This window comes from Pelodiscus sinensis, chromosome 1 (assembly GCF_049634645.1).
Source record: "Pelodiscus sinensis isolate JC-2024 chromosome 1, ASM4963464v1, whole genome shotgun sequence".
Taxonomy (NCBI): Eukaryota; Metazoa; Chordata; order Testudines; family Trionychidae; genus Pelodiscus; species Pelodiscus sinensis.
This window is the reverse complement of record NC_134711.1, coordinates 326052226-326070210: the sequence shown is the minus strand read 5'-3', so window position 1 is coordinate 326070210 and position 17985 is coordinate 326052226. Positions and strand designations below refer to the sequence as shown.

General features: G+C 50.1%; 1 protein-coding gene across 7 annotated transcripts in view; it reads right to left on the bottom strand.

Moving 5' to 3' along the window:
• The window catches only part of STIM1 (stromal interaction molecule 1), a 187900-nt gene that overhangs the window by 24076 nt on the left and 145839 nt on the right, over window positions 1–17985 (bottom strand). For all 7 annotated transcript variants that reach the window (XM_075919691.1, XM_075919693.1, XM_075919692.1 and 4 more), the window contains 2 exons: window positions 6879–7056; window positions 3226–3393 (listed from right to left, as the gene is read on the bottom strand). In XM_075919691.1, the coding sequence (XP_075775806.1) occupies window positions 3226–3393; window positions 6879–7056 (346 nt within the window). The remainder of the gene's footprint in view (window positions 1–3225; window positions 3394–6878; window positions 7057–17985) is intronic.

Genomic DNA, 17985 nt, shown 5'->3' with positions numbered 1-17985 from the left:
AAGCTCTTCACTGTCTGCTTTGGTCTTTACTATCTTGAGCAGTTTAGTAACATCTGCAAATTTTCCAACCTCCCTTTTTACCCCTTTCTCCAGATCATTTATAAATAAGTTGAATAAGATTGGTTCCAGGACAGACTCTTGGGGGGACCACATTAGTTGCCTCTCTCCACTCGGAAAACTTACCATTTATTCCTACCCTTTGTTTCCTGTCTTTTAACCAGTTATCAATCCATGCAAGAACCTTCCCACTTATCCCACAACTTACTTTACTTAAGAGCCTTTAGTGAGGTACCTTGTCAAAAGCTTTCTGGAAATCTAATTATACTATATTCACTGGATCTCCCTTGTCCATGTTTGTTGACCCTTCAAACAACTCTAGTAGATTAGTAAGACATGATTTCCCTTTACAGAAAGGATGTTGACTTTCCCCCAACAAATTATGTTCATCTCTGTGTCTGACAATTTTGTTTACTATACAGGCAGTCCCCGGGTTACGTACAAGATAAGGACTGTAGGTTTGTTCTTAAGTTGAATCTGTATGTAAGTCGGAACTGGCGTCCAGATTCAGCCGCTGCTGAAACTGACCGCCAGTTCTGACTTACATACAGATTCAACTTAAGAACCCCAAGTCAGCTGCTGCTGAAACTGATCAGCTGCTGATTCCAGGAAGCCCGGGGCAGAGCAACTGTGCCTCGGGCTTCCTGTAGTCAGCGCTGGTCAGTTTCAGCAACGGCTGACTTGGGGACGCCTGGGGCAGAGCAGCTGGGGGGCTGCTGGGTTGCTCCAGTAGCGCGGCTCCTTGGCGCTACTGGACCAACCCAGCAGCACCCCAGCTGCTCTGCCCCAGGGTCCTGATTCAGCTGCTGCTGAAACTGACCAGCAGCAGCTGAATCAGGACGCCTGGGGCAGAGGGCTGGGGTGCTGCCAGGTAGGTCCAGTAGTGCCCAGAGCGGCGCTGCGGGACCAACCGGCAGCGCCCCAGCTGCTCTGCCCCAGGGTCCACAACAAAAGCCTGGTCTGCTGGGGGGGGCGCACACTAGCTGTGCCCCCCCCCCCCCAGCAGACCAGGGACACGGGGAGCAAAGCCGCAGCGGCGGGGTGCCTCGCCTCTGAGGCTTTGCTCTGGCGCTGGACCCGCTTTGCTCGCGGTGCCCCTGGTCTGCTGGAGACGGTCCCCAGCAGACCAGGGGCACCGTGAGCAAACCCATAGCCGTGGCGGGGTCCCGCGCTTCTGAGGCTTTGCTCTGGCAAAGCCTCAGAAGCGGGGGAACACGCCGCTGCTGCGGGTTTGCTCGCGGTGTCCCTGGTCTGCTGGAGACCGTCTCCAGCAGACCAGGGACACCGCGAGCAAACCCGCAGGGCTGTAATCAATGGTTTGCTCTCAGACTGGTAGGATGCATCAGGTGGGGATCCACAGGGGTTTGTCCGGTCACCATGCGGGAAAGGGTTGCAAGCACTTGGACAGAATTAGAATTTTAAATGGCCTTGACAAACTAGAGAATTGGTCTCAAATCAACATGATGAAATACAAGAACGACAAATGCAAAGTACTACACTTACGATGGAAAAATCAAACATACAACTACAAGACGGGGAGTAGTGGCTGAACAGTCATGACAATGGGTCACAATGGAACAGGAGCCAACAATGTGCTGTAGTTTTGAAACAAGCGAAAATCATTCGGGGATGTGTTAACAAGACAGTCATGTGTAAGACATGAGGGGTAACTGTCCCACTACATGCAACACCAGTGAGGTCTCAGCAGGAGTGCTGTGTTAAGCACTGGTGTAACACTGACAGGCAGAACTGAACCTGAGACCTCTGGAGCTTAGTGCATGAGCCTTTACTGTTGAGCTAAAAGCCATCTGGGTCCCAGCTAAGGCTGTAAAACGAACTTATTCTTTCTCTCTCTAAGAGTAAGTCAACATCACGGGATAAGGTGGAATTAAGATACGCAACTTCAGCTACATTAATTGAGTAGCCAAACACAACTTAACACAACTTTTGGTGCTGTCCACACTACAGGAAGTCAAAGGAGCACACTCTCCCTTCGACTTCCCTTACTCCTTGTGGAAGCAGGACTACCGGCATTGACCGGAACGCCCCTCTCAGTTCGAATTAGCTGTCTTAACTAGACCTGCTAATTCAAACCCTGGCAGATGGACAGCAGCAGATTCGATCTTCTCTAATGTAGACGTACCCTAAGTGGACTAAGTGCCACTACATGGGACAGTGAGCCACACGCAAGAGGTGTGTGGGGGTTACACTGGCACTGTGCCTTAAGACAGATGTGGACAAACTGGAGAGAGTTCAGAAGAAAGCATCAAAAATAATAAAAGGGAGGTTTAGAATCCCTGACCTATGAGAAAAGGTAAAAAAAACCAGGGCATGCTTAGACTTGAGAAAAGAAGACTGAGGGGGAGACCTGATAACAGCCTTCAAATACGTTGAGGGCTGTTACACCGAGCATGGTGACCAATGTGGTGTGTAGAGCCAGGAGCGGCCAGAGGCCGGCTGTAGCAGCTGGCACCCAAGGCGGAAGGCGCGATTGGCGTCCCCACCTGCACAGCCGTCAATGGCCATGACGTAATCATAGGGCTCCCTGTGATGTCATCATTGGGTGCCCAGGCCAGCAGCGCCCTAGGCAAGCGCCTAGTCTGCCTAGGCTCACGGACCGCCCATGTAAAGCCCTGCCATTTCGTGGATATCCACTTTATATCTGCAGCAGTGTTGCCTTTGAGCTGCGCTGCAGCCCAGCTTTACAGGTGATTAATCAGGCTTGCCCAGCCAGCTCCATGCACAGAGCCCTGAGCCTCTGGCTGGGCAGGCCTGATTCATCACCTGTGAGGCTGGGCTGCGGCGCAGCTTAGAGGGAACGCTGCTCTGCAGATGCAGATATCCACAGCTCATTTTGTGGATACAAATGGTGCATCCACCCAGGGCTCTAGACGTGTGCCATCAGCATGCACCTCACTTCACAGGCCCTTGATTTATGTGCACGTTGCGTTAGTAATACCAATAGGAGAAAAACTACGTGGACGGAAACCAGCGGTATCTGGCCGCCCTGCCCACAGGTAACCGTCCACAAAACATCTTGCGGGCTGTGCACAGAGCCCCAGTGGGCCACATGCAGCCTGCTGCTGTTGTGAGCTGCAAACATCTACGGATTTCATCCCCAGCCTCAGGGCGGCAAGAATTTAGAACTGACGAGATCAAAGCTCTCACCCCCTCTTTGGCCACCAGCAGCTGCTTCTCTGCATTCTGCTTCTTGATGTTGTAGTACTGGACCTCCACTTCATGGGTCAGCTGGAGCCATTTCTGCAAGGCTTCTGGGGCGGCCCAGCTGCAGTGAGATTCGAGCTCCTTCTCTGCGTTCTTCAGCGCCATGCGGACCTGCAATGGGAACAGAGCAGCGGCATCACAGGGAGGCGTGTGGGAGGGGGACCCTTTTGTACCAGTGAGCACTTTCCAAGGTAGCCCCTCCGGTGCATGGTCGGTTGCAGCATCGCTGCTGCTAATGGCACTGAAAAGAAAACCAGCCTCCAGAAAACTGCCTCCCTCCTGGCCGAGGCTTGGGGTCAGGCAAGAGGGAGAGTTGCTCTTCCCTGAGCCAGACAAACAACTGTGCTGTCAGTGGGGCAGGATAGCACCATTCTCTTTCCTGGGGCCCACCCTGCAAGGGAGAAGCTGCTGCATGAGCAACTGGCACAGCTGGCAGGATTTCCCTCCCTTCTGCAGGTCAGATCCCTTTCTGCTACATTTCTCTCTCCCGTGGTCAGGGATTGGGCTGCGACGACCCCTTCTTACTTCAGCTACCAGTGCAGTGAAGCAGAATGTTTAAGCAGTGCAAATCTGGTCTAGCTCGCTGAGTCTGGCAGGCCTGATTCTAACTGACACTGGTACGAGGGACAAGAAGAGGAAGCGGAGTGGAGTTAGTGGAATTACACTGGAGAGGATGAGAGAACAGAGCAAAGATATTCAGTGTTTATCACCAAGCCCTGTAAATCTCCATCTCCCCCACTGCTGATCTGCGAGGCATGGAGTGACAGCTCTCTGGAAAGCAAAGACATGCTGACAACTGAGCAAGCAGCTGCCTCTTTTCAGTGCTAAGCTGAACACAAAGGGTTTGTTAAAAGAAGACAAACTGGAGCAAAAAGACAGGAACATTTAGACACACAAAGCGTGCTGCTTGGTCAGTATAATCAGGTGTTCCAGCAATTCCTGCAGCTATCTGCAATTCCTGCAACCCCCTTCCCCCCTCCCTTTCGCTCTCCCTCTCCCTCCAGCCCAGTTAAGCTTCTTCCCTAGCCTGAACTTTGAGGAACTCAACTCACAGGAGGATCAAAACCCAGGATGGGGGCAAGCACGTCAAAGGCATAAAACCCTACTACAAAGGCATGGCTTTGGTACTCAACAGGAATGGACACCTCGGCAGTGCCTTCCCTCAGAACTCAAAGGGCTTTCCAAATATTCAACCTGAAACGATGCAGATGAGGCATTAGCTTTGTTTTACCAACGGGGAAACTGAGGCGCAGAGGGGCAAAGTGACCAACTCAGAACGACAACAAGATCGGCGCCAGATCCAGAGAGACCTAGCTCCCAGCACTGCATTCTAACCCCTCCCTCGCCATGGGCCTTCTCTTGGAAAGCACTAACCCCAACCCTAAATGTTTTAAACAGGCTCCTTAGAACACCACCGCTGGCTTGTCCACCACATGTAGTCCCCATCTACTGTACTAATACAAAGGTCCCGATTGGTTATCACACAGTTCAAGTGTGGGCAGCACCTCCCCATGTCCGAGTAAGGGGAAAACCCCTTGGACTGTTAATAAAGGAGAGTCAAACTTGTGTCCTCTCTGTTCACTCCGGCCCTGGCGCTATGACCTCCTTGGGAATGCATCCGCTGACTTCACTGAGGTTCTACCTAGGGTTCAGACCAGGTTAGCACCTTGCTTGCAAGAAGTAGGCGTCAACATAGCTTTGGCTCACACCCTCTCTTTTCCCAGGCTAGAGAGCTGCCCACTGGACTGAGAATGAAGATGTGTAAGGAATCTCAGATCGGTTTCCTTTATTGTGTTAACCAGCCCAGCCCCGTTGAGACTGTATTTGGCTGGAGCATGATCTCTAGCCAGGGCATCACATCGCACGGAGACACTTCTCCCTGTGAGCACGTTTACCAGACCATCTAGAGCAGTGTGTTTCAGATTTTTTTAGGCAGCGTCCCCCTTTCCAAATAACATTTTCTCCCATGTACAGCCATATGAGATAGGGTCATAATATACTTTATAGTTAGATAACCAAGTCTTATTCAACAAAATGCACTGCCTGGCATTAGAGGGTTTTTCTCATGTACCCCGTCAAAAGCAGACACGTCCCTAGGAGGACAAGTATCACAGTCTGTAAACCACTCGGGACCTGTAAAGCAGCCACATGCCAGAGCTAGCTACCCACTTGCTTTACGATTGCCTACAATATTAATAACATGAACTGTAATTTTCCTACGTTGTTACAGAAATCCAGGGACTTCACCACAATCTCCGTAAAGGACTAAATTCTCCAACCTATCGCGCCTCCACTGATCTGGTCTCCTCCCATACATGCAGTTCTCTCCTCTCTAATCCATCGTCTCCTTCTCCCCTTGCCCCCATGGTGTCTGCATGCCTGGGAGTGCTGAGCACACAGGCAGAACAGAACAGAACCATGGAATGACCCACTTGGATCTGAGGTCAGAAGTTTGCTCAAAATGTGCGTGGACAGCAGGGTTCATAGGGACCCACAAATATCGGGTTTGGGAAACGGAACATGGGGGTAGCGCTATATAATGGCCAGCAGGGGGAAATGGGCTCTGGAATGAATGAAGCCTGAGCAGGGCTTATAATTGGTAGGGCCTGGTGTCCCTGGGAGTGGGCGAGTGTGTAAACTCTAGGGCACAAGAGCCCCATCTCACCAAGGCTTCCAAATCACTCCAATTGGAGCCTCCAAGATGGTCTCTGAAACACCAGGCCTCCTCCTGAGCAGCATCAACTGGCGCCAGAGCAGCTCAGATTTTAGGATCCTCAGGGACCCCCAAGTATCTTCAGTTCTGACAGGCTGCCATTGGCTGGTATGGTCAGTGGGAGTGGCTGGTGAATAACACGTGTGGCCTGTAGGGCATTTCGGCGGTGATTGTGTTACATCACACAGTGCACGCTGGGTGGACAAAGCCATTACTCACCCACTCAAGGAATCCCACACGGAGGCCTCTGAGGAACAACAAACTGGTTAACTCACTGCTGGGTTCAGATTTCATTACAAATGTGAAGAGGAGGGGAAGGGGCCAATGGATGTGACGCCACCTTTCCCTAGGGACAGGCCAAAGGACTGGAGATTATGAGAACAAGACCACTCCCGCAATGCCAGGGATCCATTTGTACTGGAGGGTCGTTTGAGGGGTATGTCCATATTAGACGGTGGTAGGAAACTCCTGTCTCAAGAAATGGTACGTAAATGCCCAACTCTGCCAGCAGGTGCTTTAGCTGCTTTGGGGATTAGTAAAGTGCAGCATAAAGGGAAAGGGGCCGGCCCCGGTGGTCAGCTCTCAGCCCAGTGGGATCAGAGACATGGATCGAACTCAGGACTTTCCCTTCGGGGACGGCAGAGACTGTGAAGTGGGAGTTTCAGTATGTCGCCCTCCAGGGATCCCCTCTGGTGACTACATAGTGCAGCATGGACAGGCCCTACAAGAAGCAGCCTCTGGGGAAAATGTTCTATGAGGACGTGGCAGTGATACTTGGACCTCTCTGATCCCCAAGGTCACCTGGGAGTGGTGGTGGTACCAGGGCCCACTGTGACATCCCACCCGCCTGTTTCTGCACGTGTGCACGGGATGCAATGCTTGCCTGCTCCAGCTCCTGCTCAGCGTACTTCTGTCTGCTCAGCTCGTTCTCCGTCCCCTCCCGCAGCTCCCGCAGCCGGTGCGCCTCCTGCTTGGCAATGCTGATCTCATCCTGGAGCTTCTTCTCCAGATGCACCTTCTCCACTTCCACGGTGCGGTGCTCCTCCTGGGCCTTCTGCAGCCTAATGCACACAGGAACAGCTAATGCATACGGGTTGTGTATGCACACAAGGCCAGGCGAGGCCTCCCTCTGCCCTCGCCTGCTCTGCTATCAGTGGACTTAGGTGCTGTAAATCTGGCAGGAAAGCCCAATTCAGCAGTGTCTCTGTGGCACTGAAACACCAACGTTAAGAAAACCCGAGGAAAAGTTTGCCATGAAACTAAATTATCGTCAACTTCAGATTTTCAGCCATGTTTATTTTTTAAATACCAGAAGCACATGAGCCACACTCCGGCAAAATGAGCTGCAAACTCATTCGATTCTTCTATGTACTCACTGAAACGCAGAAACAGAGGCCTCCGCACCGTTATGGAATGGGTGTGATCTGTATCAGTCCACCACAAGGAGGTAAATACTAGCGTTTCAATGTATCTCAGGAAAGGAACGTGCATCTACGTTCTTACTCCATTTCCCACTGGAGTCGAATTTAGATACGCCCTCCTCCCAGGGATTTTCCCCAACATGGCATTAAATTGGTATTGATTCTGCATGGACGCAAAAGGAAATTTCAGATTATTTACTCTTCGTTCAGGAAAACTGGTGATGGAGCTTCCCAAGATTTTCAAGGGCCCTACAATGCTCTGTTAGGTAGTTTTTCAGGTATCCTCTCGCACTCTGCTTTTTTAAGGCTTTTTCCTGCATTCTTGTTTTTTGGAAGGTGCTTCCAAGGCCTCCCTCTCCTCGCATATTGGCGCTGCAGACTTCTGAGCGCAATGAAGAAGAATGAATCTACCGAGGAAGAAAGAGTGAGCGGCAAAGCAGGAGAGGATGTACCAGGACAAATTCTATGCTAGTGTTACTCCACTGAAGTTATCAAAGTGACATCAGGAATTAACTGAACCCGCTCCACCTGGTCTGTACACAGAACCAGGTCACTGGACTCTCCAGTGTTTGTCCATTTACATTCCAAATGTTGGGTATTCTTTAAATCCAGCTGAGCAAAATGATCGTTCCTAACACATACCCGGCTGCCAACTTTAAGACAATGATTCTGCAACGCGTATTCCCATTTGAAATATGTAACAGGGGAGGGGGATTTCACTTTCTCCTTTAGGAAATGAAGACCAAAGGTGTGAGAACCCTGCTGGGGAGAAAACACTGGGCACTAGGGGGTCTTGAATCTCGCAGAGAACGGCAGAACAAGAACTAAAGGCCAGAAGCTGTGCCAGACACACAACTGAGCAATAGGCAGGGCTGAATTTGTGCCGGCCCGGGGCCCTGGCATCCCTAGGCCTGGCAGTTCAGAACCCTGGCACCTCTGCCACTTGCCACATCAGTCAGGAAAAAAAAATTGCTTGAGCCCTGGCACCTAATTGCTTGTGCCCCAGCACGTCTTTTGTTGCAAATTAAGCACTAGCAATAAGGCCCGTTTTCTAACAGGGTGAATAACCCCTGTTACAAACAACCCCCGGGCAAGGGAAATTCTCCATCTTGTGACTGGTGAGCTCAATGCCAGGGTACCTGGGTGAAATTCTAAGGCTGCGACGTTCAAGAGGTCAGACTAGATGATTTAATGGCCCTTTCTGGCTTAAAATCTGAGCTGGTGCGTGCTACACCAGACAGTAAATCAATGGTAGCTGGACACGACAGTGTTTAAATAGTAGAGACCTTTTGACCCAGAATGCACTGTGAGGACATTTTTGTCCCCTTGTCACTACAGGTCAAGTTACGCTCCCAACTCATCCTTTCTATTTATACTCCATATTCTGGTCAGTCAGTTTCCTTTTTAGGATTTGCTGGAGTTTTAGGATAACTTTAGTACGGTTTAGCAGTTCTGAAGATAAAAGCTCTCTGAGGTCATGCAGGCATAAACTGAGCCAATGAAACCATTACTGGGCTTAAGCGTTAAGATTCAATATCTGGCTACGAAAATAGCTGTGGAAAACTTTTTAAAACTATAGTGTGAGTGGAATCATACCAGCTAAAATCAGAAGCATTTCCAGTTACAAAATCTCTTCTCATTCAGAGTATTCAACACTCAAACTGAATATGATCTGAGGAAGTGGGTCTGCCCCACGAAAGCTCATCCCCTAATAATCCATCCTGTCAAGTGCTACAGGACTGCTTTTTTTGTTTTATCAAGATCAGACTAAAACAGCTACCTCTCTGTTATTTTTCATCAAACTGGAATAATAGCCTAGTTTATGATTCTTTACCCACTTTCCAACCCAAAAGAAGGAAAATGCTTGGGAGATATGTGCAGCATAGCAGCTCTGAAGTGTGCCATAAACAAATTAAAAATCAAAAGCAAGGACACTTGTCCTGGTGACTAGAAGTCTTGGCTGGAACATTTCCTTTAGCTGTACTATGAGTAATCAAGATCCTCTGAGGAATGGCAAGGAAAGCCCCAAGAAGAGCGACTCTTTGCGGGAAGCAACTTGTGCAAACAAACCAGACACCAGGAGGACTTTTTGTTTTTGTTAAAGCTTGAAGAGGGACGGGAAAGCAGAACCTACCGACAGAAGACTTCGCTGTTAGGCCTTTCTGCCTTGAGACGCTGCCCACTCCATGGGCCCACAAGTGATCATTCAGATACAAACAAAATGAGGTGAAGGTGTGTTCTGCTCTGTAAATATACACATTCTGACTGCTCTCTCTGAGACCCTGTACAAGAACAAAAGGACTGCACCTGCTTTTTGTTTACCTCATAGCCCAGAGTTAAAAAGTGTGAAGACTGTTAAGATACATTTTGAAACATTACTATGAACAACAAAACTCATGTTTTGGGCGTAGGGATTAGAGGGAAGCAGTCCATAACGCCTCTTGAACGTGCAATCAACACAGAACACTGTAAACACAAGGCTGCTCATAGTGCTTAGATGGCAATTCAAAACAAATCTGGTCTTTCTTCAGCTATTTTGTTGGCTGTACTGCTGGACAAGGGTTTATTTTCATTTTACAGTTCTGCTGAGAAACACAAACGTTCTCATTCCTAATTTTAAAAGAATCCTGTTGAGAGGTTCCAAGTTTATAGATAAACCCACGCTCTCTGCCCTCCATGGATTATTGTCCATCACTTCCATAGTAGGCTGGTTAACAGTCCCCTCAGACTAAAATGATCTCTGTTTAAAAGGGGAAATTCCCCTGTGAAGTGGTATGAGTGTCATGCAGAAAAGCATTCTTCATATTTTTCTCAAATGCAGTAGTCACAACTCTTCTCTTTCCCCCTATTATTATTCATGGTCCATGAAAAACAACACAGTCCACCATTTCCTCAGTTGCTCACCAGAGACGCACACAAAAAAGCCATTTTCCTGCATATTCTCTGACAGTGCTACTGGATTCACACACACCCATTTTACACTACCTCCCTAGTCTGGCATACTCTGGTCTGGCAACATCCGTGGTCTGGCATGATTTGAGGTAGCTGGATGTCCACTTATGTTAGAATCAGGGTATGTCTACACTACAGCACTAATTCGAACTAAGCTAATTCGAATTAGTGAATCTAGACTTAAAAACTAGTTCGAATTAGCGTTTTGCTAATTCGAACTAGCATGTCCACACTGAGTGGACCCTGAACTGAGGTTAAGGATGGCCGGAAGCAGTGCCGGCAGGGCATCAGATTAGGACTTAGAGCGTGGAGCTGCTGCCTCAGGCTAGCCAAGGGCTGTGCTTAAAGGGATCCGACCCCCACCCCGGACATACAGTTCTCAGGGGTTCCCCGCTTGCAAAGCAGTCCTGGCTTGGAGTGCCCACACTCGGCACATCACAGCACTTGGCCATCAGCCCGGCTGCACTTGCCGCAGGCTGCCATCCGGAGCGGGGGGGTCAATCAAGGGGCTTCAGGAGAGGTTCCATCCCGAGGAGCCCGCAGAGCCAGCCCAGTCCTCCCCATCAGGGGCTCGTACCCCATTCCTCCCTCACCTCCTTCCACTTACCCCTCCCTACCACCCTTCCTGATGTTCAAAATAAAGGACACGTGTGTTCAAAAATAGAAACTCTCTTTATTGAACAAAACTCGGGGAGACTGGGAAAAGAAGGTGGGAGAGGGGAAGAGAGAGGGTGGGAGAGGGGAGGGCAACTAAAATGATCAGGGGTTGGGAACAGGTCCCATATGAAGAAAGGCTAAAGAGACTGGAACTTCTCAGCTTAGAAAAGAGGAGACTGAGGGGGGATATGATAGAGGTCTATAAAAGCACGAGTGGTGTAGAGAGGGTGCATAAAGAAAAGGGCTAGCCTCCCACTAGTTTGAATTAAGTGGCTACACAGCCCTTAATTCGAACTAGTTAATTCGAACTAGTTAATTCGAACTAGGTGTTAGTCCTCGTAGAATGAGGTTTACCTAGTTCGAATTAAGCGCACCGCTAGTTCGAATTAAGTTCGAACTAGCGGTTTGCATGTGTAGCGCCTATCAAAGTTAATTCGAACTAACATCTGTTAGTTCAAATTAACTTTGTAGGGTAGACATACCCTCATAGAATACTAGGACTGGAAGGGACCTCGAGAGGTCTTCGAGTCCAGTCTCCTGCCCTCATGGCAGGACCAAGTACTGTCTAGACCAGTGGTCTCCAACCTTTTTACACCCAAGATCACTTTTTAAATGGCAGAACAAGCCAAGATCTACTGCCCCGCCCCTTCCTTGAAGCCCCACCCTCTCTCCTCCTCTCTATCACTTGCTATCCCCAACCCTTACACTGCTGCTTTTTTTCCCAATTCTTCTGTAGGAAGAAGTTTTTCCAACATTTGGCCTGTCTAGACTGGACCAAATGTCAGAAAACTCCCTTCTTTTGGAAGCCGCCTTACTCCTTGTGGAAAGAGGAATATAGGGGTGGCCGAAAGATCATGTTTGCTCTTCCACTAAAAAAAGTGGAAGAACAAACGCATGCCTGGATGCAGAAGAGTTTTTCTGGGATCTCTCTGGAATCCTGAAAAACTCCTGCAGTCTAGCCATACCCTCATTGGGTTGAGACAGGAAGTGTAGGCTCCGGGGTGGGAATGAGGGATTTGGGTGTGGGAAGGGGTGAGAGGTGCAAGCTCTGGGAGGAAATCTGGATGCAGGAGGAGGTGGATAAGGGAACGCTGGCTCGGGGAGGGGACACCAGGCAGGGCAGTGTTAGGGTCAGATGTAGGATCAGGGTACTAAGTAAGCCACAGACTTCTGGATGTGAGGGTTCAGGAATTTGGGTTGGGGTATGTGAGGGGCTCAGGGCAGGGGGTTCCAGTGTATGACAGGCTCAGATGTAGGGTCTGGGGGAAAGGAGGGTGCAGGAGTGTCATGATGATGTGGCCAGATGGGAGCTTGGCCCCAATTGGGGGTTTGCTGGCCAGGTTTCATTTTCAAATAAAATACTATGTCTACTATGTCAAACACAAAAAGTTTCTGCATTGTCTTTATTTCTGAGAAGGGCAGGGAACCTGTTTTGAGTCAGGGGTCACTGACCCACAGAAAAGTCAGCTGGGGCCACACAAGTGAGATACCAAAAAACCCTCCTCCCCAAGCTTTCCTAATGTGGCCCCAACTGTGTTGGTGGGAGCAGAGGACATATTACTGGGGAAGGGTGCTAGTGGGTGCTTCGGCAAGGGAAGGGTCCAGTGATGACAAGTTTCTGAGGCTGGGGAGTGGGGAGAGGAGAGTGGGGGCAGGGAACAGTGGAGAGGGGAGAGGGAAAAGGGGGCAGATAGTCCCCAGCTACCGCCCCCTCCCCAGGGAAGTTGGCGCATGCCTCCCGCAGCGCAGCCAAACCCCCGCGGGCACCTGCCCAGGGGCCAAACCCCCTCCCATTGTGCAGCCAAACCTCCATAGGCGCCTGCCCTGGGGCCAATCCCCACTCCCGGGGCGCAGCCAAACCCACGTGGGCGCAGGTCCTGGGGCCAAACCCTACTCCTGCAGCGCAGACAACCCTCACCCCCCCCCCCCCCCCAGCTCAGCCAAACCTCCGCGGGTGCCTGTCCCGGGGTCAAACTCCCCTCCCACGGTGCAGCCAAACCCCCGTGGGTGCCTGCCCCCATGCCAAACCCTGGGGCCGACCCTCACTCCCACAGCGCAGGGAAACCCCTGCACTCAACTCACCCCTCCTGTGGCGCAAGGAAGCCGCCGCACTCCTCCTCCAGGGCCGACGCCCCCTCCCCTAGCACGCCACAGAGCTGAGGGAGGGGAGCAGCCAGCACACTTCCGGAACTCCCGGAAGTGGTGCGAAGCTGCAGGCAGGACTTCCATCCACCCCGTGGGAAGCCAGCACTACGCTAGAGGTAGGTAGTGGGGTTTCTCGGGGGGTGGGGAGAAAATGGGAGTGGGGGGCTGCCCGAACACCTCGCGATCGACCAGTTGATCGTGATCGACCGGTTGGTGACCACAGGTCTAGACCATCACTGATAGACATTTATCTAACCTACTCTTAAATATCTCCAGAGATGGAGATTCCACAACCTCCCTGGGCAATTTATTCCAGTGTTTAACCACCCTGACAGTTAGGAACTTTTTCTCAATGTCCAACCTAAACCTCCCTTGCTGCAGTTTAAGCCCATCATGGGTGTGGTCATGTTTCCCATGGTCCCATAAAGTTTGTTTATAGCCACCAGTCCTGGCTCTCATTGTCCTGTGCTGTTAATTAGCTCTAATTGACCCCTAAATGTCTTCTAAGTGCCCAGTAAGCAGTGAACGCGTGGGTAATGCTACGAGACAATATTGGTCCAGCAAACTCTTTGGTCTGGCACTGGTCAGGTCCCGAGGATGCTGGACTAGGGAGGATCATCCTGTAGTGTAACTCCACTGGTGTAAGTACATGGAATTCAGGCCACTACACCTGCAAACTTCACAATACAAGAATTCACTTTCAAATGTTCCATCCGTGGGATGCAATGGCATTCCTTCCCCTTAACTTCAGTAAGGGGCTGTGGAAGACTGCCTGGGAAGTTCCCGTGAAGGGATACCCTGTCAAATGTTCTAGACCAGGCATGTCCAAAGTCCGGCCCGCGGGCCAATTGCGGCCCCCGCTTCTCCCGGCTCCCCGGTGTTCCTTTTAACTGGCACGCGCAGCGCGCCGCTTCGGGCCGCGCTGCCGCCGCCGCCGTCCTAGACCCTGCCCTGTAGGGCACGTCCGCAGCCCCGCTCCCCCGCTTGGCTGCGGGTTCGCCCTGCCCCCGGGCTGCCGTGAGGCCAGCGTGCCCTGCACTCTCTGACCCCGCGGGCCCTCCGCTTTGGGGCTGAGAGTGTGGGGACAGCCCCCGCTTCCTCCCCCTCTCCTGGCTCCCCGGCGCTCCTCTGAACTGGCGCGCACAGCGCGCCGCTTCCGGCCGCGCCGCCGCCGTCCATGGTGGCCACTGCGGTCCTAAAGCCTGCCATGTAGGGCACGTCCGCAGCCCCGCTCCCCTGCTTGGCTGCGGGTTCGCCTTGCCCCCGTGCCGCCGTGAGGCCAGCGTGCCCTGCGCTCTCCTGTGCTGCAGTCCAGATCTCAGTTTCACCCTTCACATTAGTGTAGGCAAGTTTTTTTTTTCAATTGAGATGAATACATTGTAAAATCTCAGTTAATGTCAGTTGGTCTAAATCAGTTATAAATATATTTGGACACAACATGTATAGTTGGTGTTATGTTCCTGTTCATATTTTTTGAACTTAAAAGTTGATAATATGTAATGTACTTTACAATGTTCCTGACATATATTTCAGCTTCCTGGATTTTTTTTCATCTGGCCTTCAGATATGAAAGGCAGAGTGATTTAACACCTGTTTAGATTTGTCATCCATGTGACAAAATGAAAAGTATGCCGTTTGCAATAAACTTTGCATAAAATAGTTAATTTGCATTTAATTTTAATGGTTCAAAGAATGTCAGGCAAAATGGTCGGCCCTCACGCATGTTCACTTCATCAAATCTGGCCCTCTTTGAAAAAAGTTTGGACACCCCTGTTCTAGACTGAGAAAAGATGTTGGCTTGCTGTATCAACCTTTCCTGCTGCAGGCCATGTCACACACTTCTCAGCAAGGCAATGGTGTAGCTATTTGGTAGGCCATGGAAACAGCCTCGAGTGCTCAGCACCTGGGATACTTCTTTCGGTGTCATGCAAACGCTTTGCCTGGACGCCAGATTATTCACAACGTTTCAAAAAGAACCACGAAGTGACTTCCATTTAGGCGGCTGAAAGATGTTTGTACACGGCATTCTCTAACCCTGCAGCAGCTCAGCACCTCATTTATCCTCTCAGCATCATGTGCAACTGGGGGTGGGGGTGGTTATTCCCTTTTGACAGGTGGGGACTGAGTCTACCCCAGGCAAGTCAGTTTGCACAAGGTCACCAGGAAGTCTGTGACCAAGCCAGGAACTGATCGCTGACCTCCTTGCTTCCAGGTCAGTGCTCTAGCCATCAGACAACCCTGCCTACTCTAACACTCTGCAGACCTGTCATGAGGAGGTCTCTCTGTAGCTTTTAGCTCTGCCAGGCATGTGCAGTTTCATGTTTCTTCCTGTTTGGCTTTAGGTAACATTTGCTAACGGTCCGAGGCACAGCTACTTGTTTATGTTGTCCTGTCCTCAAGGACAGAGCCCAAGGTTAAGTCCTACCCAGCACATTCAGAGCAATGTTAGTATTTAGGCCTAATTCCTACAGGGTAACTCCTGAATGGCCAGCATGAACTCTGTGGTTGCCTCCGTATCTTACCTAAAAGCATACACTTAAAAGGTAGGGAGTCAAATTCCGATGCTCTAAATGGGCTATGAAACCGCAAAGTAGGGATGTAAAATCCCATGTAATTTATTAATCGGTAAAACTATAAGTTAACCACCTTCCACACTATAGGGGTGCTGGAGCAGCCCTCCCGCCCGCAGTGCACAGGGCCAGGCTGGGCCCACAGGACCCACCGCACCGCGCCGAGGCAGGGCGCTGCTCCAGCCCGCCGGGTGCTGGTAAGCATGCCAGCAAGGCAATCCTTCCCGGTTAAACCTTAGCATCCCTGCTACAAATAGGAAATCCTACAGGTTTCTCACTTTGGCAATTCCCCAAAGGAAAAGGATTTGCCAATCAGACAACGGTAGAATTATACACAACTCTGAAAAGATTTGCTGCTCAGAACTGCCTGCCTTGAAGCCATACAGCAAATGTAGACTGTCCTATCTTCATGTCAGGAACAAAGCAGATCATGTGTTTGTGTCCCTGATAAGGGAAGGTGGTGAGTTTGGCCCCATCACCTGGACACACGGTCACATCTTTCCTCCCAGGTGAATGCCAACTAATATCACACAGAGCTAACTGACAAAAGGAAGTTCTCACACACACGCCACCCGCTAGCAGGGCGATTCTCTGCCAGCTGTTCTGACAGGATAGGTGAGGAACCAGGCTCCAGCACTCTGTGTGTGTATATGGCCTGGTCGCCAATAACTGAAGTGTTTGTAAAAATCTTCACGGCAGGTTTACATTCCTGAGATGCTGGCACACACACAGGCAACTTTTCACACTACCCACTGCTAGTCAGCGCACACAGACCTCACCTCACTGCTGTACAACTCTGCTCGCACGCCAGCATTGGGAGGTTAGCCATCAGCTTCTAGGGCAGGCAGACAGGCTTCTATCTTTGACAATTATATTCAAGATACAAGTCAAAGTAACAAGAGCCAAGATCTATCAACCTCCATTAAAAACGGAGGCTTAAGCAAGAAACTAATCCTCTTAAAAAGCAAACGAGATTGTCATTAGTATCCCTTCTGCTACATATAGTAGCTGTTGCAGCAGTTGCACAAGTAAGTAGGCACATTGCAGTCAATGCCTTTACTCACAGGAGTGAAAGCTGCATTCTTCAGCCCACAGTATTTTGCAAAAGGAGAACAAATGAAACATCCCTACAATGAACTAGAGACGAGTTCAGCTGTTTATGTTTAAAATGTTCCAGGCCTGAATTTTCTAACTTTTTCCGTGCTTCCTAATAAATATGTTAAGAGCCCTGAATATCCCTGTAGTGCCTGGAAACCGGTGACTCCTGGAGATTCTTCACATCAAGAATCCATGAGGAATCCGGGCCAAATTCCTCTCCTGAACCATTTCCAGAATGCTGATAAGTTTCACCCTCTGTCTTGGCTAATGAAAAGATGCAACGGGAGTCAGTCCAGATGATGGATTCTGAAGGAGCCAAAGGCTCTTTCTTCCTGTAGGAGCAGGTCTAATTTTGTGATTTTAAAAAGAAAGGAGAAAAATCCTGGTTTGTTTCAACGTCAGTTTGGCTGACACAAAGGAACAATTGCTGATCAGCATCAGCGCTGCAGCACAGGAAAGTGTGACGCATGGCTGGCAAGTTCCCATTTAAAGTAAGACAATAGGCTCAAACACAAGGGTGTCAAGCCCCCGTCGGCTACAGCAGGGGCATCCAAGTCATTTTAGCGAAGAATCAGAGCGCTTGCATTTGTTTTAATGACCAAACTATGAACGTTCAAGTGGGAATATGACGTACTTGAGGGAGGGGAGAGGACAGGTCCTTCATATTTAACTGTCTCAAAGACAGCACAGCGGATTGGGTGAAAGGGTTCCCACAAAATTAATTCTCGGTATAAAAATTACAGCCCAATGGGAATTGGAGAAAAAACATGAGCAACCAACATGAGGGAATTAGGGAGGAAATCAGTGTTCAACCTTAACGAATGTGTGCGCTATTCAGGCCCTCTATAATACATACCTTCTAGTGCCAATTTAGGGGGGTGACTTTACATGACCGCAGCAGCCCTTTATAATGGCACAAGGCTAGTTTTAACTACTCTAGTCTTCACACCGCCCATCCCAAAGACATCTAAGTAGTGCATGTTGTGCAGCAAGTGACAAGGGTGACGTTCTGTACAAGGGTGCCATTTAGAAGGTCTTAGGGGGGTAGTAGCCTCTTCCTGAAATTTGAAAATTTGAACCCCTGGATTTCATACTTGAGGTCTGCTTAAAGCTGCATGCCCTGGCTCCAGAGGTAGTTCTTAAATGC